Source organism: Scatophagus argus, chromosome 5 (assembly GCF_020382885.2).
Source record: "Scatophagus argus isolate fScaArg1 chromosome 5, fScaArg1.pri, whole genome shotgun sequence".
NCBI lineage: Eukaryota > Metazoa > Chordata > Actinopteri > Scatophagidae > Scatophagus > Scatophagus argus.
In genome coordinates, this window is record NC_058497.1 from 8600620 (window position 1) to 8627860 (window position 27241).

General features: G+C 39.7%; 1 protein-coding gene across 8 annotated transcripts in view; it reads left to right on the forward strand.

Moving 5' to 3' along the window:
* Nucleotides 1-27241, forward strand: part of kirrel3b (kirre like nephrin family adhesion molecule 3b) — a 151649-nt gene that overhangs the window by 87802 nt on the left and 36606 nt on the right. For all 8 annotated transcript variants that reach the window (XM_046390315.1, XM_046390316.1, XM_046390320.1 and 5 more), the window contains 4 exons: nucleotides 3315-3464; nucleotides 8416-8565; nucleotides 20797-20954; nucleotides 27031-27181. In XM_046390315.1, coding sequence (XP_046246271.1) covers nucleotides 3315-3464; nucleotides 8416-8565; nucleotides 20797-20954; nucleotides 27031-27181 — 609 coding nt within the window. The remainder of the gene's footprint in view (nucleotides 1-3314; nucleotides 3465-8415; nucleotides 8566-20796; nucleotides 20955-27030; nucleotides 27182-27241) is intronic.

The window sequence follows — 27241 nt, forward strand, 5'->3', positions numbered from 1 at the left end:
TATTAACCTGGATCTACAGTTCTGCGGGCACCTGAGCACAATCACCCTCCTCCCCTCTTATTACTCAGTGGTGAAGTCTAAACTGATGTGCTCAATTCTTAATTGGTCATTTTGTTTATAAAAATATTTTTCATTAATAACTGAGGGGACAGGGGTTGTCTTCACTACGTTGCATGCCATGCCTGGAAGAGAAAAAAACAAGAGGTAGATTAAGGAACGTCACATCTTCTGCCAGCGCTGTGCTGCCCAGTGAAGGATAAATCTGGCAGATGTGACAGAGATTTATTCGGTGCAGAGGGGATGGATGAATGAATGTAGCCATCTTGATGTAAGCCCCGGCCATTTCAAACACATCACCCCATTTCTTAACTGCTGTGAGCCTACAGAGACACATTTGTTGCAGGACTCAGCCAGACTCTAAACTGAATGACAGAGGTCACTTTTTAACTTCTCAAGTAACAAATATAAGCTGGTGTCAGTTAAGTCTTTGATTCTTTCAGTTTTAATATTCCTGCTTTGACATCAGTCTTGGAATGACCACAGAGTAAATTTTGGCAAATATGTTGAAATTATACTTAAATAATACTTATAATAATAAAACGCGAGGTAGCAGTTTTAAGTCTCAAGTCCCATTTCAAGACAAGCACATTTCAAGTCACATTCAAGGTCCTCAGCTTTGAATTTTGAGCATTAAACCACATGTTCCTCACCGGCAGCTCGTCAGTCTTGGTGCGCTCAACCTGAATTCTGACTGGCTGCCAGCAAGTATTCAATACCCTGCTGTGGTATGCTATGTTTCTATGCTATGCAGCAGCCTTGCATTGTACTTCCATAAAGCACATTGTGTCATGTGTTATACTGTTTCTTCAAGGTAAATGCTCATGTCTTTCAAATGCCTCACCTTTATAAAGATCCCTTCAGAGCCACAGAATACCTTATTCCATTGTCTGGCACAGAGAAGTACTCTCTAAACTGGTCTTGATGTGCAAAATCAGTGAAGTGCTCTTTTAAGTTAGGCAGCTCAAGTTCAAGTGAAGTGAGAAGTAATGGCTTGTGAGTATTTGTGTGAGAGATGTGTGATTTGGTTGAATACAGTTAATATATGAGGGGGTTGTGTTCAAGGAATCAGTAGGGTCTATTTGTTTACATCAGTTTCAGAGTGACATAGAATTAGCAATTACAAATTGTGCGCTAAAATCCATCGCTGTTTAGACAAAAAGCAACTCATAAAGCAACAGAAAATGTTATGCATTGAATGTTGTAATCAAGCTCTGCTCTGCCTAGTGATTATGGGTAGTCTGTCTTGAAAAACAACCTGCAATCTATTTTAGGGGTCCAAGGAAGAAGGACAGGAGTGAGGATATAGCCTGTTTTGTAGCTTGTAGGAAGTATGCAGACATGTGTGCAGCCAACGGAGAGATGCCTCCAATGTTGAATCAATTACAGCACAGGCTGATCTGTTTGATATTATCAGTCATGACTGAGCAGATACAAGATTCCCTGGCGTTTACAATGTTTTTCCGGAACATGCCAAGAGATCTGCTGAGGAGCTGTCTATATGTTGGCGTGCTGCTGACTGGGTAGCAGAGTACAGCCGAGATAAGCTCCTCACGTGGGAACGCAGTCAGTGCTGAACAAAGCTGTCTAGGTTTGAAGGGCAATACATATGGTGAGATAAAGTCTCATCCAGCCGGCATCACCCACAGCATACTTATACATTCACAAAGGGCCTGGTTAGCCAGGGAGAAGCTGTTGAGTTTCAAAATGATGAAAAGCACATCATACTGTATGCTCTAAGGTACAGTATATGATTTTGTTTCCTGATGTTGGTTTCGTAATAGATCTGTATTAAAATGAGGCTGTGTATTTCTGGTTGTGTGACAGTGTACACAGGAAAGAGAGTGCATGAATCAATATGAAAACTTTTGCTTACATCTTTAACAAGCTATCCATCAAGTGGAATTCAGTTCGAGGCTGAAAAATGACTTGTGGGAATTCTAATGGCATTTTCCAACTAAATTAAAATCAGTCTCTTGTAGGACAACAATCTCTTCTCTGATGTGGTTTGAAATCGTACAACAAAGAGAATCAATTTTCTCCTCTGCAACAGAATGAGTAATTTCCTTTGAGTGTAAAACTAAGCATCCAAAGAACTGCAGTAGATGGCTACAATGTGCAACAAAGATCTTGTGAGGAAAAAAAAACACATTTTCACATTCTTTGCTCCACTTACTATTGTGTTTCACTACATGTTATCTTTCAATCAGATTTTCACTCAGAGAAATATGTGTGTATGTGTTTGTTTTGTGTTGTCTGTGTGTGAGAGAGAGAGCGAGAGATAGCCCATTTCAGCACAATATTAGTGTGCAAGTGTACTGAGTTGTTCAAGAAAAAGGTTTCTGATGCATTTGGAACCATTTGAACTTTCAAAGTTTGAAAATAAGGAACAGCTGTGAACAAAACTGTCTCAGTTAAAAGTGAGAGAGCGAGTGACACTTTTAAACCTTTGCTGCAGTCTGTGCTCCAGAATCAGAAAGTGTTTGTATGAACGCATCTCATTGTGAATGTGTGTGTGTGTGTGTGTGAGAGAGAGAGAGAGAAAGCTGTAGTTCATAGGCAACCTGCCAGTGTGTCTAACTACACATCAGTACCACTCTGCACCCTTCACTCTGATCCACAACACAAACCACCCCTCCACCACCACGGTACCCCTCCACATTAACACACCCTCTGCCTCTAATGGAGTTCACTGCACACCACTTTCTGGCTGAACACACCGTAGAGGAGTGCAGCTAATAGTAGTTGCACAGTTGGAATACATGGGTGTGAGCTCGAGTTAATGTATGCCACTAGAGCAGTGTTGGCAGACAAGATTGTGTGATCTGCAGTGGTGTGTATGAGCGTACCCATCTGTACGGTGACATCCTTCATAAATGAACCAAGCTGAGCTGTGACGGCTGTCTCTTAGCCTCTGCTTCAGTCCTGGTGCTGCACTGACACCTCTGATGCGTGTACAGTATCTTGTCTGTGTATCACACATTCTAAAAGAATGTGCCACGTTTGTGTATCACCCTTTATGGATCTTTCAAAACGACTTTGAGAAGAGTTTTGAGCGAAATTGGTGGAAATGGGAATATAGCACAGATCTTTTCCCTTCGTTCGGCACTTAAAACACCGAAAGCAGGTGCTTGTAAAACCACACTTACTCCCCTCTTTGATTTTGAATTTCTGATGCCCTCTTCTTCTGGTTACATTAAAATAACGTTGTGATTTAAATGGGTCAGACCTAACCTTTCCTTTCATTTGTTCTGAAGGGGTGGAGGCCATGTTTTCCCAGCAGCCACAGGACCTAGTGGTGGTGGCGGGCCAGCCTGTGACGTTACCATGCACTATCCCTGGTTACCATGGCGTTGTCCTGTGGATCAAAGATGGCCTGGCGCTGGGAGTTGGCAGAGACCTCGCTGGTAAGGAACAACATTTATCCTCATGAGTGTCATCTTGTATTTCTCCATCATCCTTGGTTTCCCCTAATAATTAACACTCTCTAATATAACTGTCATATTGAAATGGCCGCCTTTTGTCATCTAAAGCCCCCACATGTCAACATCCTACCCTCTGCCAAATATATCACTCCACAGGCAGACAACAGAGGTCTCATAATAGTGTGTCACAAGATAAGTGATACATTACAAGTGTTATGTGAGGCATAAATAATTATATCACTCAACTTGACCGGGCAGAATCAGAAATTCATTTGCGCCTCTGCTTTAGCTGCTAACCTAAATCTCTTATACTTTGTGTTTGCCAGAGAAGCGCAAAAGTCTGAATGTAATGTGAAATCGATACTGGCACTGGTCTTTCTCTGGTGCTTCAGGCTATTAAATGGCTTTTTGAAGAGTAGCTGGCATCCTCTAATTACACTGCACCTCATGTATAATTGCCTTAATTGTTTAATTTGGAGTAAAATTGACTACTGCACTTTCATTTACTAGGCTGTTGTTCCACCAATCACGGCTTTATGTATATTCATGACTTTAGTGAATTTCAAGGAAACATATCACTCCTCTAAATAAACATTTACAACCTTCTGAAGGACTGAGCTATCGAATGAGAAAATCCATAAAAGTGTAGTACCCCCGCATCATTTACTGAAATGATCATTAAATTCTTCCCAAACAGAAATCCATTTAAAGCTCCACACAAGCATAGAAAGATGCATCACTGTATACGGGTACAATCTGTAGTTTAGAGCTTTCTAGTTTGCCTCACACAGCGCCTCTGTGTGAACACAGAGACAATCAGACTAATTAAACTAAACTGCAGCCATTTTTAAAACCCAGAAGTCTAGTATGATCAGGAATGATTAAATATGTATTTCACCTGAGATTGGGGAGGGGTCTCCTACCCTTTGACCTTTAGCAAAACTCTTTGAGATTCCCTTTGTCAATGTGGTCTGTAATTAAACCTCAGCAGCTGACAGAGCCCCAGTAAAGCCACCCTATTCCCTTTTCAGGTTCTTATCTAGCCCAGGAGTGGCTGAGGGGTTGCAGTAAACAATGGTCCTGCAGCCTCTGAGTCTGCTTTGAAGGAAGAGGAGGCAGACTAGGAGAGCACTTATGATTGCTAGAGACAGAATAAGAGAAAGAAGAAGAAGAAGAGAGGAAAGAAGAGAAAGCACGATTTTATTTCGGGTCAGAGTGGAGCAGAGATGTAGTTGGTTTTATCCTCTTCCATTTTTATTGATTTAATGAGACAAGATAATCAGGATCAAATCTCATTTCAAAATGGTCAAAACAAAACAGAACAGAAGTAAAAGAGAGATAGAGAGAGGGAACACTGGGTCACAGCACTCAAGAGAACTACAGTAGCTCAGCCTTTAACACCACATCTGTAAAAAGCTAGTCGTGGACAACATGCAGTAATCTTAACCTTGTGCTCCTCCCAACGACAATTCTCTTCTTCTCATTTTACTGTATAGTCAGGCCCAACACGTAGATGGAGAGATATTCCTTTAGTGCAGCATTTTTTAAAAGTGCACAGGATTTTGTATGAGGAGGAGCAGCTTCCTGCCTGGAGAAGATAGGTAGAATCAACATACAGACAGGGGCTGAGTGCCTTCTATTGAGAGGGATGAGACTTTTTCAAAATGAAGCCCTCCACAGCTGTCCTTTTTATCACTCCTGCCTACATTAACAAGCAATGCATGTGGCGGTAAAAGAGTGATGGTACATCCACTGCAAGATGTACACAGAAAGGAAAGTGGCAGCTGTATACATAAAAAGCACGAGGAATCAAATGTTGCACAGAGCATTTCAATAATATAGGTCTGCTCGGCTATTCATAGAAAGGAGCTGCGTCTGCAACGTTGTGCTCCGCCTGGGACCTGTTTCCATTCACAGGAGCAGTGATTAAACTGAGAGAACTCTTTCACCAGTCAGCGTAAGAAATCACAGCACAAAAGCCAATGATTCCTATCTGTCCCTGAATTTCCTCTTCATTCCCTTTTGTGTCACGCTTTTCCACTCTAATTAAAGAAAAGTAAAGTAGCCCCACCACCACTCGGAACATACCAATCAATGTCATGAATATGCATGACAGAGAATTTATCTGCTATGAATGATGATGATGAAAACAGACAAAGCAGCTATAAATGAATTTTCCTGGTGCGCACACAGTGGAGACAGAGAAAGAAGTGTTTGTACACATTGTGCTCTGAGGATATAGGAGAATGAGCTCTTGGGAAGAGAGGCAAGAGAGGATAACATTTAGAAGGCATGTGCCACTCTTGCCTCTCAAGAGAGCAAACTGAATACCGGTCACCTGTTCACAGCTTCAGCTAACCTGTTTGCATGCCCTGATGGATCAACTGTGTGAATCATGTTCTAGGTGAATGCTATAAATCATTAGGCCACGCCTCAAGTGTCTGTACGCTTACATGCACTCACACACACAGCACACACATGCAGGCATGCCATTGATCCGGCCTCAAGACGAATCCATTTGCCCCTGATGGATTCATTACTCCTTAATGGGCCTATTTTACAATGTTTGCTTTAGGTAACACATTGTGTCTTTGAAATTCACTGAGGTCTAAGATCAATGGCCCTTTATGAACACGACAGAGGTGATCAGTCTTCATGCACAGCATTATAATTTTACTCAAATTGACAAAATGCATGATCAGGGTGCTGATAGGATGGCATATACACATTGCAGTATGTTTGTGTGCTCACTGTCCACCACAAGTGGAAATTACTTTTCCTTTTGGAACCAGCCAGTGCACAGAGATGAAACTGGAACAGAGCCATATCTTCACATAGCAAAATTATTTTTGTTGTGCCAGAGACACAGATGAGGTAATTTATCCCATCATCTGTTTTTTAACAGAAATTTACATGCCTTATACTTTGCTAGGAGTAAGATAAGAAAACAAAAATGCATTTGAAGTAAATGCACTTTCAGGAGTAGGTACAATACATGTTCGCTAGGTGGACCGGAGTCAACTCAAGGTCACATCGTTCGGAATGTGCAATGATCATTACCCTTGTGATCCACAATGGCATTAGGGCTTTGGATCTCATCAGTGAACATAAAACTGAAACAAAATGGTTCCCTGGGTGACCTTGTGCACATAATGATTCGTCCTCTATTTTAGACTTCATTCTGAGCATGAACAAGTAGAAAGCTCCATCTTCGCTCAGTGGTTATTAATGTTATTAATGGAAGCTTTTAGTTGTGATCAGGTCTCTAATAACCCCGTTACATTTACATCTACTTTTACTGAAGTTCTGCTTTCTTTCGTTGTTGGACACGTTGTAGCAAGTAACATGAAATTTAAAGAAAGCAGACATTCTATAACCTGTGTGACTAGTTTTCTCACAAACATCCACTGATGCAGCTTTCATCTTTGGTAATTTTTTAGGTTATTCCTCTTGTATATTTTCTTCCCAGAAAATAATGTTTGACTTCTTTGTGTTCTTTTGTCCTGGCCCTCCCAGCATATGAACCCTTAAGATTAAAGGCTACATGTAGCAGGATGGTTTAATTGCGTGTAAATCATCCCACCAGCATTAAATGAGGCCCATTTCATGATCTATTAAAACCAACTGGATTCAAGGAAACAACAGTCAGTAATTAGACTTTGAGCATACTATGGGTTTCTGTATTACACATATTCAAGGATTTAAAAGCTATTATGAGGCTGCCCAGTTTGTTATGTTCCTTTTGGACTCTGAAACATATAAACAGCCTGTAAAACCTAACTGAGAAATCAATGTTTTTCTTCCCAACATTCACTGGCAGTAATCCAGTAGTTGGACAGATACTGATAGATGTTTTGGAAAAGGAAATGAAAAGTGTGTGAATCTCAAGTGTGTGGTTTTCCTTTTTTAAATTACAAAGTTAGAGTGAATCTCTTTTAAAAGTATGGCCTTGTCCTGATATAAAATTCCCTGGTCCTACCCAGTAGTTTCACCACAGAACAATTACTCGAGTAACACTGGAGGAAAAAAAATTCTAAGCACAAAATTCTTGACATATTTTGAAATGCATTTTTTTTTTATGAACAGACATTCTCGTTTCATTCCACATACTGTATCCCCAATAATTAGAAATACGCAGTGATAGAGAAAGAAAAGGAATCTTTAGAGACAAGCAATTCCAAAAGAATGAGAAATACCCTATAAAGCTTCCCAGTCAAACACATTCTTCTTCCTGCTTATTTGCCCCAGTGGAGGGATGCACTCCACAACACACTCTCAATGCATATTTCAATAATAGTTAAGGGGATATCTTTAAAACCGTCTCACTTGACTTGTGTAAAATGTTTCGGTCTCTTGGATATTGCTCTGCTTTCTTGCATTATTAAACTATAAATCATTTAGCAGAGCAATGCTGAAAAAACTCAAACTCTAGCTGTTCCTGTTTATGGGTGCAGTAAAACATCAATCTGCAGAATACAGAAACCTCAACAGAAGCTCATTAACATTGCCAGAAGTGCTATAAAAACATTTATACAATTCATGTTTCTAATCTTGTGTGACAATGTATGAGTAAATTAGCAAAAGAACAATAAAAAAAACTGTATTCACAATCTACAGTAGGTACTCATCTGCTACTTATTGGAATTGAGGGGCAGCTCAGCCACAGTTAACATGCCCAAGCCAATGTTAGGTATTTTAACTATGACATATTTTTGTGTGTGTTTACCAGTGAAAATGTGTTTTCCAATTTAAACTGATAACTCTGTCATAGTACTACTGTACACATTGAGCTTGTGTGTCTTCTCTGTTGTTCTTCTTCTCTCTTTTAGCATGTGCAGCTTTAAAATGACAAATTTACCTCATTGCATTTGGCAGTTGATCAGCATTTTGGTTTTGAAGGTGAATAAAATGAACAATTGTGTTTGCGCTGCAGGTTATCCTCGTTACACAGTGATTGGTGACCATGGTTCAGGAGAGCATCATTTGCGAATCCAGCGTGTCGAGCTGATGGATGATGCTGTGTTTGAGTGCCAGGCTGTCCAAGCCGCCATGAGGTCCCGTCCTGCCCGTCTCACTGTGCTGGGTAAAGCCGAATTAAACACACACAAACACACAAGCCAAACAACACCACTGTACTAGCCAGTCACTGAGGTGCAAAGCAGCTCATGGAAAATGCTTCCCTGGCATCACTCGCTTCTCACACTCTCATTTGTTTTTCATGTTAGTTTGTGAAAAGATGATAAATCATATCATTAGAACCGATGTAGTGAAAGCAGGGTTCTGTTTCTGTTTGGTACAATTCCAAGATAAACGTCCAGGTTTTCTAAAGAAGAACATCTCAATTAGCTCATATCCGCCATCCCAAAAATTTGACCAACTCTACACTCTTGAGCATAAACACCGGATGCAAGTACTACCAGAGCTCAAGGGCCCTAACAAAAGTGGAGCTCCACAACTATAAAAGTATAAAGTACATGCCCTTGTTCACTTCCCAATTAGACAGAAAATACATGCACACAAAAACAGAGTGTGTTAGGTGCAGTCTAAATCCAAACATGATAAAGTGCCCACAGTAAATTCTAAGAACAAAACGCATAGTTTGAATTAAAACCATCAGAAAAAAATTAAATCAGTGCTAATTTTCCCCATTTGGTAGACATTGTCAAAGTGACTAAACTTTTACCGACCCTTATATGTCCACTTTAATTTCCTTCCCCTGCATGCAGCCTTCATTTTCATTATTACTGTAAGCTTGAGAGGTTACTGGTTCTTAATTAAACTTTATTAGGTTGTCATTCAGTGTTGCTATTTCTGCTTTATCGAGTAGCACTACTGCAATCGTTGGTTCACATCTCCTTCTTTGACCCTTCAAGCTTCCCGCTGCTTCATGTCTCCTGCCCCTCATAACCTCCCCCGCTGGATTGCTGGAAAGATAGAGTCAGTGACAGAGCAAAAGAGAACAAGTGAGAAGGAATGAGAAGAAAAAGGTGTTGAGAAAGAAGGAAAGAGAGAGGAGTGTCTGCCACACACTATGCTCGCCACAAGCGACTGATCTGCCTTATTGATCCAGCCTAATGAAAAGTGAAACTAACGATTTGTAGGGAAGAAGGCAGCAGGAGAAAAAGAGAGAGGGGAAGACAAATTGCGGCATAACGTTTCCCTGTCTGCCAAGCCCCCTGCAAATGGATATGAGTGAATAATTATGGTTGCTTCTACAGAGAGCTAAAAATGTCTGTTGCAACTGCACTTTTCTGCCTCCTACCACTGTCCTCCTTTCACTTGTTCAAATCTTTCGAAGTTTGGCTGCCCTGATAAAGCTTCTCATGGGAACTTAGCCATTTGATCAGTGTCAAAAATAGGGGTATCTTAGGCTTCTAAATAATATTTTTAATGGCAATTTCTCTAGACTTCTTAATACACTTGGGAGTTTTCATATGTATAAAAGTGTCATTTTATTTTATGTAGGAATGAAACACTGTCATACACAACAGATGCAAAAAATTCTTATAATTCACTTTGCACTATGCATTCCTGATTTGGCAAAGCCAACATTGACTATTTGCTCCATTATTTTGCTTGCTTGCTCCATTAAATGCTTAACTTTGGACTGCAAGCAACTTGCAGTAGCATGAAGTGAGAATAAGACAGGAGAAACCTTTATCACCTATTTGGCTGATTGAGGGTGAGAGAGTTTTTCATTCCTCCCCGTAAGCCTGAATAGAAGGTGTTTGTTTAATACCCTGCCGAGCTAGCTGACTCCTGAATGCACTGCCAGGGAGAACTCCAGGCTGACATACACACAAGGTAATGTAGGAAATATATGCAAGTCCTGTGTCACTGCAAACCTCAAGCTGTCAATTACTTGCCAGTGGTGACAGAGTGTGTCTATCGACTTGGAAGTCAGCTATGGCCCCACACACCTATGCATGCACAGACACATACACAAATGCTTTTGCATATACACAATATGCTTACACACACACACACACACAAACATCCACTAGTGCACACACTCACAGGCAGCCTCCCTTCCCTAAGCTGACAGCAGAATAAATCTAAAACTGTCCCTCCATCCCTCATAACTCAGTATCAGCCCAAACTGCTCCATGTGCCATATCAGAGGAACTTCTTTCCTCTTGACTTTGATAGGCTCGGAGGCAACATAACATAAATATTTTCACATGGAGAAAGACCTTTCATCAGTGCCAATACTGTACTTGTGTTTTCCAGTTTCTGGATTTTCTTCTTAACAATTTATTGAGTTTGTCCTTGAAAGCCACACAGCTCCTTTTAGACCTTCCCAGACTGGCCAAGAAAGTGTGTAATAAGTAGTAAAATCCTTTGTTTCACTTACATTAATTTAAGCCAAGGTTTCAGGTGCTAAGCTGATGGAATTAAAGAAGAAAACATGGAAAGCATTTATATCTCCATGAACAATAACAAAGTTCCTTCACCAGAAAGCTATGAGAACAAAACTGATGGTGAACGTAACCCATCCAAGCGTTTGCATGGTTTGCAGGCTTACCCTCAGGTGCCAAAGGAGAATCAAGGTCTTGTGAATTAGTTATGAAGGAAGAGAACGGAGGGTTTCAGGTCCAAAAAAGACCCCTGAGGCTAATTATATCCCTTGCAGCAAGTTGGCAGTGCTCCAGACCTTTGCTCTAATCTTTCTACCTTAGGTTGGGGACCACAAGAACAAAAGGAACAAAGAGCACCGTTGTTTGATTAAGGTCTGAAAAACAACTTTAAGGTGTTCTGTTTAATGTGTCATAATGTCATAATGAAATGCAGTGGCATCCATTGATTCATGTCTCTGACTGAATGTTTTTGCATCTCTATGTCTGTCATCCTCTCTCTTTCTTTTTGTGCGACCCACTGTATCATCCCTAGTTAATGTAGAGCCATGGATGTCTTTTATTACTGAATCCTTTAAATTTAAAATATGTGTTGAAATGATACACAATTAATGCACTTCATGTAGTCTCTGTTAATTGAAGTTGCTCATCAGGTATTTACTTTACAAGAGACAAACTCCAAAGATGACAAAATCACTGAGAAGACTCCTCAGTATTGCACTCATTCCCGTTCCCATTCATTATTAATCAGTGTTGAACTGCTGTCACTTGAGTTTTTATGCAGGTTCTCTCATGTAAAATCATTGGAAGTTATAAGTTACAAAGGTAATTTGTGTCACTTTATCCTAAAAAGAGAACTTTCTTTTGAACAAGGGCAAGGAGGGGTGATCAGTGTGGTCTACTGTCAAATGCATTACCTAATTATTTACTTGCTGTCTGCTGTGCACAGTGCAGGTCATGCTGAAGGGCAGCCCATTAACACCAGGCAGCAGTTGGAAAATGCTCTAAGGGGTTAACATTTAGTAGATGAAGAGACGTTAAGAAGTTGGACACTTCATTAGTGGAAAATATTTCACCTCACTGTAAACAAAGAAAAACTGTCAGCTGTCGGGATGTAAGCTGCAATAGTATGCAACTTTAGTAATAATTCTGTATACATTTATTACAGTATACATTATCATTAAAAAAAGAATTGCCTGTGATATTGATGGTTTTGTCTTTTTTTCATTAAAGACAAGATTTATTATTTACATTTGAAATAGTCTTGTCCCCAAAAGAAATATAATTAAAGCATTAAAACTTCCAGTTAATTAACGTAACAGTTAATTAGTTGAGTTGCATAACTGAAAATTGTTGAAACCATTTTTTCTCAAAATACTCTCAGAGTCAGAATTTTTTTCCTATCCAGAAATGCATAAGTGAGCCTAGTTCATCAGTGAACCACATGGGTGCATTGGGCCCTAAATATTTTGGGAACCCTCTTCACTGTGGGCCCTCTGCAGTCTAATCAGTGGTTAGATTGAACAGGGTGTGATTTGTCAGTACATACCGCATTCACATGATATTAATACGACCTGATTTAGACATTATCATCAAGCTGACACTGAAACATGAACTCGTTCCTATTTTGTGTCTGCATAGATTTTGATGCAAAGCTTTTAATTTGTTTCATCTGTTGAGTTCTTACATTCTTATTTAAATGTGGGTATCTTTGTCTCTTTCTGCCTTATTCATTTAACAGTCAGTTGAACCGCTGTGCAGTGTTTTATTCTTGATATACAAAAAACTACTTTCTTGCAAAAGTTTCAAATAAAATAACATCTATTTGTAAAGATGGCTTTAAACAACTTAAAGCATGAAAGACCTTTCAAAGATATAAAGAAGTCCTCGCATCCATCTGACTGTAGTGAATCAAGCTATTATAACAGCTTATTCCAGACGTTTGAATAATATATATTTCATTTTGTGGGACGCATGTAACAAAACATACAAGCCAAGTGCTTTTAAATTGCACTATACTATCTTCTTAGTTAGTTATTATATTACTTTAAGTGATAAAAGCACATAAAAAATTGAAATGTATTATTAATCCACATTGTGGCATAACTTTTTTCATTTAAATCTAAAAGGAATGATATCCATTAGACAGACAAAAGTACATTGCATTCTAAATGGACAACTTTGCAGCTATTATAGCTTCTACTCTTCTGGGAAGGCTTGGGGTGTTTCTGTGACAATTTTTGCCCATTCATGCAGTAGAGTTACAGTATGGTCAGGCACCAATGTTGGACAAAAAGTCCTGGCTTGCAGTCGCCATTCCAGTTCATCCCAAAGATGTTCGATGGGGTCAGGACTCTGTGTGGGCCAGTCCACTTCTTCCACACCAAACTCATCCAGCCATGTCTTTATGGACTTTGCTTTGTGCACTGGGGTCCAGTCATGCTGGAATAGAAAAAGGCCTGTTGTTACAAAGTTGGAAGCATTGCATTGTCCAAAATGTCTTTCTATGCTGAAGCATTAAGATTTCCCTCCACTGGAAGTAAGGGGCTGAACCCAACCCCTGAAAAACAGCCCCATACTACATCTGAATTCAATAATAAAGAGATCTGTCCCAATACCTTTGTCTATATAGTATAGATTTGGCAGTGGGTGAAACTTAAAAGACCTAAGATATTTCAAAGTGACAGACAAAAACACAATATATTGGGTGTATTGCGGCAGTCGTGGATCAGCGGTTAGGGTATCGGACCCGTAACCAGTGGGTCACTGGTTCGATTCCCCATACCGGTGTCCATGGCTGAGGTACCCTTGAGCAAGGTACCTAACCCCCACTGCTCCCCAGGCGCTGCACGCAGTCGCCCACTGCCCCGGGTTTGTTGTGTGTGTGCACGTCGCTTGGGTGGGTTAAATGCAGAGCATGAATTTCGTTGGAGTGAGTTCCCTCCAATGACAAAATATGTCACTTTCTTCTTCTTCTTCTATATTGCTGGTCTTCTGACAAACATAATTGATAACATGCCATCTGAATGTGTCATTGTGTGCAAGATATTTATTTTCCCTTTCCTGCATTGTTAATGTTTTGGACCAGTGCTTTAGCAACAGTATTCATGTACACAAAAGCCCAAGGGTATCTTTTGTTATTGTTGTTTTCAACTGCCAAAGCTGAATCAGCCATTTCTGTGGATAAGTCTGAATTCATTAGTTCTCAAGGATCACACTGCCATCCTTCCAGTAATGGATGTGAACTTTGAAGGCAGGGTGAAAAAAAGCTAATAAGAAATTAGAAGTTTTAAAAACAAGACACAGATGCTGATCCACACAGTGCATGAATGCGACTTTTGTCAGAGTCGCTGTCCGTGGTGCTAGCTCTGTTCTCCACTGAAAGCTTGGGAGCTGTTTCACTGCATTTTCAGCCAGTGGTACTGTTCACAGCAAGGGGGCTGGGCTCAGCATTTATGGGTCTGAAATAGGAGACATTGTTTGCACCTGTTGTCCTTACTATATAACAATGAGGGCAATTTGGCTGCTGCTGTTGTTCTTTCATGGGGGAAAAAAAGCTTACACAAAGAAGCAATTTTTCCATGTACTTTCTTTTCACCTGTGCTATTATTTTTATTTTTATTATTATTATTGTTGGGGCATGCAGTCTTTTTTGTAAGCAGAGTCTCAGGATAGCCTACTTAATGTGACAGCTCAGCACAGCTAGAAATACAGTCACACTGCTGTTTAAGGAGTGGTTTTCGTTGATTTATCATCTACTTTTGACTAGGAACAAAATCTTTGTGGCTAAGAACTTATGTTTGGATGCACGTGTAGTTTCGTTTTCTTCTTCGTCATTTAACGTAAAACGAAATCACTGACAACAGTATCATTCTTACTGCTGCTTTTAAACTGTCTGTGTACACACAAGCAGAAAGAAATGATAGCAGTCCAAGAATAAAAGTAAAAGAAAACGCTTTTGGGGCTCCTGTGTAAGTGACCAATTTGTCTCTTCCTAAGGTTAATTCAGCTCTAGCCAAGCAACTTAGGCAAAGTATTGGAAGAGAGAAGGTGTCCTAAATAGCAGTCATTCTGGGAGAACATATGACTGGAGTGTCTTTATTACACTGTCTTTTCTTCCATTTTGTGTGAAACACAAGATGGAATGATAACTGCTCTATGATATCAGAGAATCTGTGAGCAGGTGCATGATTATGGCAGACAGACTGTATGTAGGACGTTTTTTTTTTTTTTTTTTTTTTTTTTTTTTGCATTTCAACAGAAGGACGAGAAATGACATGAATACATCTGTGCTCTGCAAAACAACAGTACCAACTGTGCACAGGTGCTGGGCTGATTTCAATTCACACTACATAGTAAATAGCTTTGCTTCGGCTAACTGTCATTACTGTCAACAAACAAATGATTGGCATGAAGAGAAATGAACCTTGAACCTTGAAATAAACATGTTGTTATTATTATTATTATCATTATTATTATTTAACTATGATTATTAAACCTGATTCCCAAATTTTTTGTTGCCTCCCACCCTCAAGCTCATGCAGACATACATGCCGGGTGGTGAGCAGCGATGTCAGCACCCTCCCAATCTGTGTAGAGCAGCTTCTGGGGCCACACATGACTGTGCTGTGAAGTCGCAGGCTCTGCATGTCTCCGACAGCTCTGGCATCTCCCCACTCCTCATCTCATCTTCATCTTTCCTCCTCTCTATTTTTATTTGGAGCTGCTCATTTGATAGATCCTGACACCAACACTACCAACAGATTACTAACAGTTTCTATACTCCACTTAGAATGTTGGCAAAAATGTGTCTGTGTATGCCTCAACTTTTGAATATTCTTAGGTTGCAGTCCATTCAATTCCATTCATTTCAATCTGTCTTCAAACCTCAAACTGAAGTCCAGTTGCCCCAACTTAAGCTCTTCTATGCAAAATGACCTGGATGACTGAGAATCTACACAGACGTGGTAGCACACAGTTTCCTGCAAATCAGTCCTCTGCTGCTTTTTTATTTGGCATATACATTGTGCACAGTCTGTCATGCTGCTTGTGATCGCCAATCTGTCATCCTGTTTGTGAGAGTAAAATTCTTTTGTGTATTTTCCCACTTTCTTTTCATTCATTCACTCATACTCTTTCTCCTGTCTTGTGTGTGTTTGGATGTGTGCACACATGGCTGAGGATCTTCTGGCTTTCAAACAGATGTACAATGACAGCATTTGAAGAGGGCCGGTGATTTGGGCCAGTGAGCCACGCGTGTTTCTTGTATCCACCTGTGCTGGGTGTTCCTCTTCTATCCTTTTTGTCTTCTTTTTTTTTCCTGATTTATCTATCAGAAACTCTGCAAGCTGTCACAGTGGGGTGACAGGCGGCCCGTGCAAGTATTCCTCTGAATTAGACAGGCAAGTCAGGAAGCTCATTGTTGTTCAGGACACGTCTGCTGAAGCACAATGCTACAGCCGCTACACCAGCCAGCCTCCCCTTCCCTACACCATCCAGTCTCCTTGTAAGGAGCCATCCCTCATTCATTCGCCTCCAAATTGCTTTCTCTCCGTTGCTCACCCTCTTGGAAAGCTGGGGGAGCCTGCAGGAGAAGTTGCCCCAATATTGGTTTGACCTGGAAAACGCAGCAGATTCACCTTCAGCAACACCAGCTGTTACCCAACATCCCAGTCAACTCCAGCCCATGTTACCAGCTACCCCTCACATAATTTCAGGTTTTATGCTTGTGTTTGAATAGTTTTATTTTTAGTTTTGCAGAGTTCATAGGTATCAAGGGACAAAAGGCAGCTTTATGACCCCCAGGGTTTATTAAGGCTCCTCTTGGAGGTGGCGGACTTACTGCCTTGTTGGGTTAATTGCACATAAATATACTTTGGTCTCATTTATGGATATCTTTGATTATGCAGTTAAAGTAAATGATCTCATTGAAGTCCAGGCTGTCTGACATCACTGTCCTTTTTTTTCTTTTAGATTGAGGTGTGAGTGAGATTTATTGTCAGATATTTCTGAATATTTCTGAGAATTACAACTCCAAATACGTACCTCAGACTGGGTGTACTTTCATAGAATTTTAGCTGCCTAAAAACAAAATAGCAGAATTGCTATTAGGGTCTAGGATAGATTAATGTAAGTTGTAACAGACCAGCTGGATTTCTCCCTCAAACAAAAATTGACTGCTCGGAGCTTATAACCCACCGTGATATCCATGATCTAATCGAGCTATGAGTCAAAATAAACCCAACATATTTTTCCAAATGCTAAAAAATAATTAACTGGCTGTGTGTTATGTTGTATCTTATTTTAAAATCTTTAGTTGAGAGCACATGTCTTAAATCTTTGATTAATGCAGACAAGTACAAAAAGAAGAAGAAGAAGAAATTCCTTCATGACTTATGTGCTATCATTTTTTAGTCATTTTAAATCATTGGTTTGTAATAAGACTTGCAACATCTGTCTGTCTGTCTGTCCACGCATAAGCTTGCAAACACAGTGTCCTGTATTTGTATGCACCAAAGGATGCAAATTCATGAAAGTGTTGAAAGGGATTATATTATTAACCCCAAAAAAGTAGCGAGTGGAGCAGAGTTTGCAGTGAGTCAGCTCTGTAATTAAAGAGGAGCGATCAATCTGTACCACTGACCACACTACTTATGCCAAGTCCATCGAATGGCTGCAGTAAAGAGCTAATTTAGAACCATTAGGGACTGCCGAGTTTGCAAACAGCCCTGTAATGATGATGGCTGATTCAAGTTCAAGGCTTGGCCTCTGTATAACTGACAGATCTGGCAGTCATACGGCAAGGCTGGTGAAAGATCTCAGATGAAGAGAAAGAGCTAAATATCGATTTAAATTAATTTTTCCTTATCATTCATTTGTATTCAATGGATCTTGGGTTATTGGTCAAATATTCCCATTTCTTCAGCAGGCATACAGACTTTCACCTGCCAAGAAAAAGGGGCTCTGAAGTCTCCTCTATTTCAGGACTAGTGTGTAATCAAGGCTAGCTACCCTTTTTGCCTGGGTAAGAGACTTTTTAGGGGTGGTGATTTCAAAAAGATGCCAAAGAAATGCAAGGTGAGAGCCTTGCACATGTGCTAGTTACAAAGAAGATAATTTCAGTCCGGGCTGTCACAAATATAGTTTCTACATTGGCAACCTCCGCATACAGCAAAACCTCAAACTCAGTAGAGGACAGAAAGATACAAAGGTATGGATGCAGGAAGGAGGCAGCCAGCCATGTCCTTCTTCTCCTTGTCTGTTCACTATCCACCCCCTGTCTTTCTGGCAGGTAGGACTCCAGGGGGACATGACCTGAAAATGTAGCAGTGCTCTGTTTGTGCTACCTGTGACCTCCTCTTACCCATGTAGCTCCACAATCCACAAAATCATTAACTCCTCTTGCAGCATGAGATATGTCATTCCTTTATGGAAAACATACAACTGAATAATAGTAGACAGCTGAGAACATTGGAGGTCAAAGGGAGGCACATAGTGACAACCAATCTCTAAGGGTATAAAACTTGTTCTTTAGTGATCACCTTCTGCCCATGTAGCTCCTATTTGTAGACACTCATGTGTGCCAGTATGTGCATAGGCGAAACAGTTCTTCTGAGAGAGATCGTCAGAAGCTTTACTGAGAGTTCTGAGCACTTGTAGGCAATAACTGGAAAATCACCTCACTTGGATGTGCAATGAGTATTCAGGTCTGAGGTCTATCAGTCACATACTGTCAGACTTTCCTTTCCAATCCCCCCCTTCTCCATAAAAAAAACCTTTTATGGCAGCCTTATGTGCTTGGCATTTAATTAATGTTTCAGTCACGTGCGCAAGAGAGTACTGACAGCATCCAAGAACACTGGATTTTCACAATCAGCTGTCACAGTACTTTGGCATTTTGTTGGTCTCTTAAATGACAAATGGGAGAGCTGTTTGAGAGTGCTTTTACCACGATTTTTGTCTTGTTTGCATACCATGCAGTAGCTCTGTTCTTAGCATAGGAATAAATTAACGTGATCTTCTTGACCTTGTTTCCAATTGCTGATCAAGGACCCGAAGGTGACCACTTTCTCACAAAGATTCTTTGTTACTTGCCTAGATCAGCACACTCTGCTGTCTGATCTGCTAGTGCTGACCTGAGATTCCTCTGCTTTTTCCAACCCTTCGCATATTAATGAAGAATAGATGAAAGGGAGCCAGCCAGAATTAACACTGCATTTCAAACAGAAATGCACAATAGGAACTAGTGAGTGGGAATTGCCTTTGAAATAGCAGATTTACTGGTCCAGTTGGTCAGAGTTATTAGTCTGGTCTAGTCGGAGTCAGTGTCCAGACTTCGCTGTTCCCACACAGATCTGATTCAGTCCTTGCTCACTGTAAATGGGCAGCACTGATGGGTATGGTGTCTGGTAATTTGGACAAACATGTTCTGTGTTTATTAGTCAATGACCTTTTGTAATGCAAATGCATTAGTCATAAACGCGTTCAGAGTGTTAGTCAAAAGACCAAAATGCCACTCCCATGCATTAATCAGCCAAAACACTTGAAGACTAGATGAGCTTATTTGTGAAAAGAAGTGGAAGTGGAGAAGTGGAGTGTGAAGTTGCTGTGGATGACCAGTGTCACTATGTTGCTGCTTTTGCTCTCTGTGATGCTATAAATGATACGTGACATTTGTGCAATAGACTCCGTAACATACCCATGGTAACAACAGTTGTGTTTTGTTATTATAGAACACACTCTTTTAAACAGCTACCCTATCAGAAATACAACTGAACAACTAAGAGCAACTGGTGCATATGTTTACAGAACAATAAATTATTGTTTTAATGATCTGATGTCAGGGTGCACAAACACATAGTTTTCCTCATGGCAAATGTCCATGTCTTGTTTAATAGATAAACTTTTGATGAAGGATATGGTGATGGCTAACCTCTAACTGGATCTGAGATCAAACTAGGTTTGAAATGAGATTTTGTTTGATCATTTTAAAAACACATTTACAGAAAGCTAAAATTGAGTTATATAAAGTGATAGCTAAACTAGTAATTTTAAAAAAAGAGTGAGCAACATGAAATACTGTATGCAGTCTCCTCTGGCATTATGTTTTAATTTATGTCTGTCCTAAAAGAGACCTTTTATACTTATTGTCATTAAATGCACAAAACAGTATTCCAAATTACATTTCCTCTCTTTTCATCTCACTGCTGTGTGACAGCATAAATCTAGCCCATAACAACCTTCTCTCCAATCATGATGCTTTTGCAGGGGAATATGGCAGCTGCCTGCAGCCTTTGATTTCATCTTGCCCCAGATCTGCATTGTAATGAGCACTCAGGTCGATCAATAATTCACTGCAGTTTCAGTTATTAAAAAAAAAAGAGAAAAACAAACAAATCAGCTCATGCGTAAAACAGGAAAAGGACTTTGATCACTGCCATCTACAGGCACATATAGCATTGTTGTGATGCTATCTTCTCTCTGTTGTATTTATCAAAGCTGAGAGATGGAAAATGGGGTGAACAAGTATACAGCTATGTGTCTCAGGGAGATTGTATATTTACTGTGCTACAATTAATGACATCAATGCCAACATTTATATTTGAATTCTATGTATAATGGATAAGATTTTCATTGACTGATGGTTAATTAATTGTTAGTTAATTGTTATTTAGAGAGTCATGCTTTGATTTGTGTAAAGCTAGCATTGCCTCAAACCTTCTATTGCTAGTTTTTGTTGAAGTACGGCGTGTTTTTAGTGTTGTTGCAAGACAATATATCAGAGCAATAACTTAATGTAGAAAAAAAAGTGAAGTTATTACATGCCATTATGCCTTAATTCCAAAGGAACAATATAACATAGTGAATTTCACTGTAAATATTGGTTTTCTAATAACTTGCAAGCAATTCATAATTATATGGTTATTATATGACTAATATCCTCTCTTTTGTGTTAATAGTTCCCCCAGAGGACCCAGTCATCAGTGGAGGGCCAGTAGTGAGTCTTAGGGCTGGTGACCCACTCAATCTGACCTGTCATGCTGACAATGCCAAGCCAGCAGCCTCAATCATCTGGATCCGCAATGGAGAAGTCCTTAATGGGGCCATGTACTCCAAGGTAAGCATTGAGGTGTGTGCCATGCCGGGTTTAGAGACCAGTTGGGCACAGGGTGGGGGTGGAACAATGGGAGAGGGTTAAATGGAGGCTATGCTTTCATTCTCAAGACCAGTTTTTTTCTTTTTTTAATGAAAGTAGTCACAGATGCAGAATGAAAACACCTGTTACTTTCCATTTGTGCATAACTACTGCAGGAGTGCTACACATCCATGAGACATTTCAGGGTGACCTCCTGAGTCATTGGTGGGCGTTTGCTTCAGCATCCAGACTGCTTTTTGAAATGAAATCCCTTGAAAATGTAGGTTGTGTTTTGATTACAAAAATATGGCTGGCCTCTTTTTTCCCCAGTATACAAATCAACTCAGACAAGCAAATGGCAAGATCGTGGAACTGTCTGTGACTTAATGTTCCTCTCAGGTGTTTTGATCTTCTGTTTCACTAGTATTTGCCTTTCTTCATATTTCCAACCTGTTATGATATCTGCTATGCAACATTCTGTGCTGAAATCTGCCTGAACCTTTTCTCACTGACAGATCTTTAGATGCCATTGTACGCAATAGCCACTTTTCACACCAGTCTGGTGGGGTGATCACCTGACCCCCATAGACTCTTGACTGACATTCACCCTTAAGGCTAATCATGCAGTCAACACTGTCATGTTCTATTTCCATTTAAACAAAGGACAAAAAGATACCAGGCATTTTAGAGCACTGACACCTCCCCCACCTCCTTTCTCTCCCTGCTCTGCCTCATCCCATTATCGGCTTTTTTCAATGAGCAGATAAATGCCATTGATTGGACTGGGGTACGGCACCAGGCCGATTTGAATGAAGTGATTGCTGGAGGTGCTGCTCGCTAATGGGTGGGGGGGGGGGGTGCACTTCCTGCCTTCACTTCCTTGCAGAGTGAAGGCAGATATGAGGACATTCTGTGCTGGTAGCTGATGGATGCTCACATGCCTGCACTGAGCTCTAGCATGTCCCTCTTCCCTCTTATCTCTATTGCCTACCATTAAAAAGCAATGGGTTTGATTAAAGGAAGATGACTATTTTTTTGGGTCCGAAGAGCAGTAGGGGGACATTTTGTAAGCATAATCATATGCTCTGATGGTCTTCTCATATTCTCCAGATGAAGAGGACTAATGTGAGCAGATGTGGCGGAGGATTCACAGAAATGGCTTTCCTGATGGTGTCATATCTAATGATAGTTCTGACCCAAAGATAATTTCCCACTAAGGCCTCCGAACCCACATTTCTATGACCTCTTAGAAAACTATTTACTGGTTCAGTAATTAAAGAGAAAGTGTATGATTAAAGCTATCACTTAGCAAAAATGTGTGTTGGTTTTACCATATAAGAGAGCCACTGAATTGGTGAGGGGAATCATTTGTGAGGGTGGCTCGGAAAAGACAGAGGAGTATATAATGAAAGTGGCAGCTACAGTCATTACGTGGCAGAAGTTTGTCACAGTAAGGTGAATGGTTCAAATATCAAGACTAATCTGTGAAAATGTGGGCAGAGGGAATTAATGAATAATGTTCTCTCTTCCTTCAAACACTCATCCCCCATCTGCTTCAGTGGAGCTGCTCAGAAGCAAGGCTGTTTGTAATGTGCAGCCTCCAGGTCTGAGTTGTGGTTAGGAGGTGTGCACACTTGCTCTGTGATACGTTTGCATTGGAATGGTACAACAAATCATTTGGAAAAACATGATGCATTCCCCTCCCTGATACACTGCACATTTTCTGAATGCTCTCGTGGCAAGAGGTAAGCAAGAGCACCGACTTATCTCAGTGTTAGGAGATTTTAGTAAATTTAACAAACTTTAAAAAATATTGATGACGTTCTTCCTGGCCAGAGGAGCAGAACAGTCCTTTTTAACTGTATCTCGTCTCAGTTTTGTAGTAAAATTGTCTTGGTGTTAATTATCAGGTAAAATTCCTGATGTTTCCATGAAGCTGCTGTTGATGAATATCATTTTCAGAAGACCAAATGAGTATCAATTTTCCAGGCCTAGTTTTTCTCCATTTTTCATCTTTTTCTACAAGTGTTTGAAGCAGCTGACTTTTTTGCCTCTCAGTTTTTAATATTATCATTATTTTGGTTATTGCATAATTAGACATATTACATTTTAATTAACACGCAATTGGTGCAATTGATCAGGAAAATCTGTACAAACAAAGTAGCCAATTAAGATCTGAGTGGACATTAAACTTGTCTGCTTTTTTTCATCACGAGACAGGTGTAGTTCCCCCAGCACTTCAGTCAACAGGCTCTTTACTTCTCACATTAATATAAATTAAAGATTTTGGAAACCCAATTAACCTCATTTTTTTAATGTTAAAATTCAATCTGCAATGTAGATTACTTCTACTGATTGATTTTGACAACTTTTGAAATGATCTTTTTTTGGGGTGAGTAGGGAGTTAAGTTAAACAAAAGAAATCTATTTCTACTCTGTGACTATGGGAAAATGGTATATTTTCACTTCTGCATAAATATATATTACAGTGTTAAAACAATCAACTGTTTTGAGTGGTCCACAAATTATTAAATGACTGGCTGAATATAACCCAGAGGTACATTCAAATCAAATGTGCTGGATGGGTTTGCAGGATGTTAATGATGTATAAATGATTAGCATTTGCTTACGTGATAAATTCAGCACCATTCCTGGGGGGCTTTTTTTCTCTGCCTCGTCCATTACTGACCCAATCAAGGCTTTCCCTGGCATGCCTGCCAGGTCTCAGTGGGTCATTTTCATTTCTGACTTAATGTTTTAGGTTTATGTTTTAGATGATTTGAGGGTTTGAACAAAATACTCCTAAAAAGATGAGTAATAACCATGTCAAATTAGAGAATTAAGCATAAATCTTAGACTATATATATGTTTTTGTATTTATAAAGTTGCGCACAAATTATATGTCTAGAAAAATAATTACCTTCTATACAGGGATTTATTGGACACATTTTAATGAAGACATTTCAGTCACATCCTGCACACATGTAGTTCAATGTAAAGTAGCAGAATAAAGTATAGTAGAGAGGTGTCTGCAAGCGAATCACGAAGATTTTTCAATATATATAAAAAAATACCTGTAAAAAAATTAATGTATTTTCTTAAAAAAAAAGCTTTTCTGATAGTATATAATGTATAGTTTACTTACTATCTATATGTAAACATGTGTACTGTCTATATACTAGTAAGATTCACAAGAGCACAGAGCACAAATATGGTGAGAGTTTGCAAACCTGTTAATTGATTTTTTTTTTTCCATATGCAACATTGTATTGTAATTAGGCTATATGGTTTTTGTGTAGTAGCTTGAAAATAAATATTTTCTCTTCACACTAAACCATCAGACTACTTTAGTGTGGTCGGTCATATATTGACTTTTCAGCTACGCCCACAACACTCACTTAAAAATAGAAATTATTTAATGTAAACTTTATTTATAAATCTACTGATATTCATGATCACTAAATATCCTTTAAAAATTATACAGAGAGTCATCAGAGAATACAAACGTGGAATCGGTACATTTGGGATGCATGTTAAGAATCAAATACAGTACATTTTAAACTTTCAGACATGAATTAATCGCACCATAAGGCAAAATACAGGTACAGAGTAAACACCGTGAAGGTAAACACAGGGCTCTAAGTGAATTAGCTCACCTGGCAGCACATCTAGTTTTATTTAGGAGATAATCCATTTGGCTCAGGCGTTTTTTTTTTGTTGTTGTTGTTTGGTTTTTTTTAATGCAGGTGAGTAGGGTTTTTGAAGCTGCTGGCTGATCTTACTGACAGGGCACCTTCTTGTTAACTTAAGGGTTGGCTTGGCAGCTTAAAGTTAATCCTGGTTAGCTATTGTTACTGTGCGTTTACCGGCTGAGGGCTTGGGTGACAATGGTGCTGTTTTTGTGAGAAAGTAAACAGTGCATTTCAGAATGTAAGCCACGCTAACAATAACAATACTTCCAAAAAATAATCCAAAATATGGGTTACCAATATATGACTGACCCTGATACATGGATTCTGCTACTTTTTGTTAACACATTAATCAACTGAATGAGCAATACACTGGCTTATTGCCATGTGTTTCTTTGTCTCCTTTACCTGCTAGTGGTCAGAAATCAACTGATGGATCTTTGAATATACATGAAAAAAGCAACCTTTCTGTCTCAATCTTGTTACTTTCCTTTCCAAGCATGGTCAAAAGTATTCTTCACATATAGCTCTGGGCAGTGATATGAAGATTTATCAGTTTGTAATGTGGCATGGTGTTGAATTCAGTGCAGCAGCCAGCTAACCCCCATCCTAAGATTAATGACTTAAGACAGGTCTAGAGCGACGAGGGAAACAATCCTGATTGTGTCAGAAAGGATATTACATTGACATATCCCGCTTTTGACAGCTAATGTGTTCTGCTTTAGAAGTGGCTCATGCACAGCTATGAATTTCACGTTCTTCACGTTCAAATGGACTTCACAGAAACATGTAGGGCATATAATATCCTTGCACTTATAAAATACACACAAAAATAGTTTATCTTCAGTCCAACACTACAGATGTTCTAATGTGACTTTAGAGGTACCTTGAGGTATTTCAAATATAAAGCGGTGACATAAAAAGGTTTCTATTTAAATGTATGATTGTTGTGGTTTCAATGACACCCTAATTGTATTATTCAGACTATGACATGCTTAAGCGTGAAGGAGAGCACGTACTTACAGTTTGAATAAAAAGAAGTCCTTGCAATGAAGTAAAGAAATGAGAAGATAATTGCTACTGGTTTGTACACTGACAATGAGCAACGGTTTGACTCACCTACTGATTAATGGGTAGTAATTACGGTGGTTTAAATATATAGAAGCATTTAAATACAGTTAAGTACTCAGCTAAGTTTCAGTCACGACATATTACACATAAGTAAAGGATTCCATCTGGAGATGTGTTGGTTTGCAAGCTAAAATACCATATAGATGCTGGGATGTGACATTGTTCTTGCTGTATGGTGTGCTCCAAAGAAAGGGAATATTGAAGCAATCCATACATTTGTTAGACTAATCCAAAAGTAGCAGTTCAGCAAAGCAAGTCCACTGTGAGCTCCCTCTGGTCAACATAGTAGTTCTGTTTCTATATTAGAGAAATGTTTGTATGTAGTTCTCTATAGCAGGGTCTTATTTTCTTCAAAAACACAAAGCATCAGTGAGCCTCCTTTAGAGAGATGGCAGGGAAATGCATCTTGACTTTGTGGTTGACCACACTGTGCCCTGTTGCCCACGCAATTTGTTCTAGTCAGTGACTTTGTTCTGCCTCGCGTTGGTTAACATAGACTCCCAGAGCCCTCCCCTGAGCGTTTTAGGGAGAGTGTGAGCTACTGAGCGCTACCAACCGATTCCAGATGGCTTCCACAATGTAGGGCTCAGAGGATGAGCGCTGAAAAGAAGATTGATTTTCTTTGTGGAGTATGACAAGCCATGCACTGGAGCGCAGCTCTCCAGACACACAAAAGAGGCTCAAAAAACATATTTCTATTTTTTGTACTTTTTCATATCAATCAGCCTTGCTGTAAAACTACAGGGTATGGTGTTCTGATGGTTTGCCTCTGGTCTCCCAAGGGACAAGTTGTGTGTGTTCTTGAATTCTCTTTACAATGTTAAACCTTCTCCATCAAAGTGTGTCTGGCAAACTGTATGTTCCAACTCTGTTCTTTGTTTTTCATTTAAGCAGTTTAGAGTCCTTGAATTTCAGTGATTGAAGATAGAATCCAATATGTGTTTGACATCAAACTTGTAAAACTTGGGTGAAGTATTTGAGTAAAGTTTACCTCCCAAAATCAAAATATTTGGGGATTCTGTATATTGATTGTAAAACGCAAAATCCAAGGCCCCGCCACGGCGATCCATCAGACAAATCAACGATACTTGGATAGATTCGGAGACCTAAAACATTTCATCCACACGATGAAATGTTTTAGGTCTCTGAAACATTTCATCCACACGATGACTGCACTGCCTGCACTGATACCTGCCTGCACTGATACCTTCAACTTTATTCAACTTCACTCTTTGCAGACCTTGCTCCGGGATGGCAGGAGAGAAAGCACTGTGAGCACCCTCTACCTATCACCTTCCAACATTGAGACAGGTCAGCAGATCATCTGTAAGGCCTCCAACAAGGCCATCCCCAATGGCAAGGAGACCAGTGTCACAATTGACATCCAGCGTAAGCACAACCACTTCTTCCTCTCTTCCTCTCTCTGTATTACATTTCAGCCTATCTCTC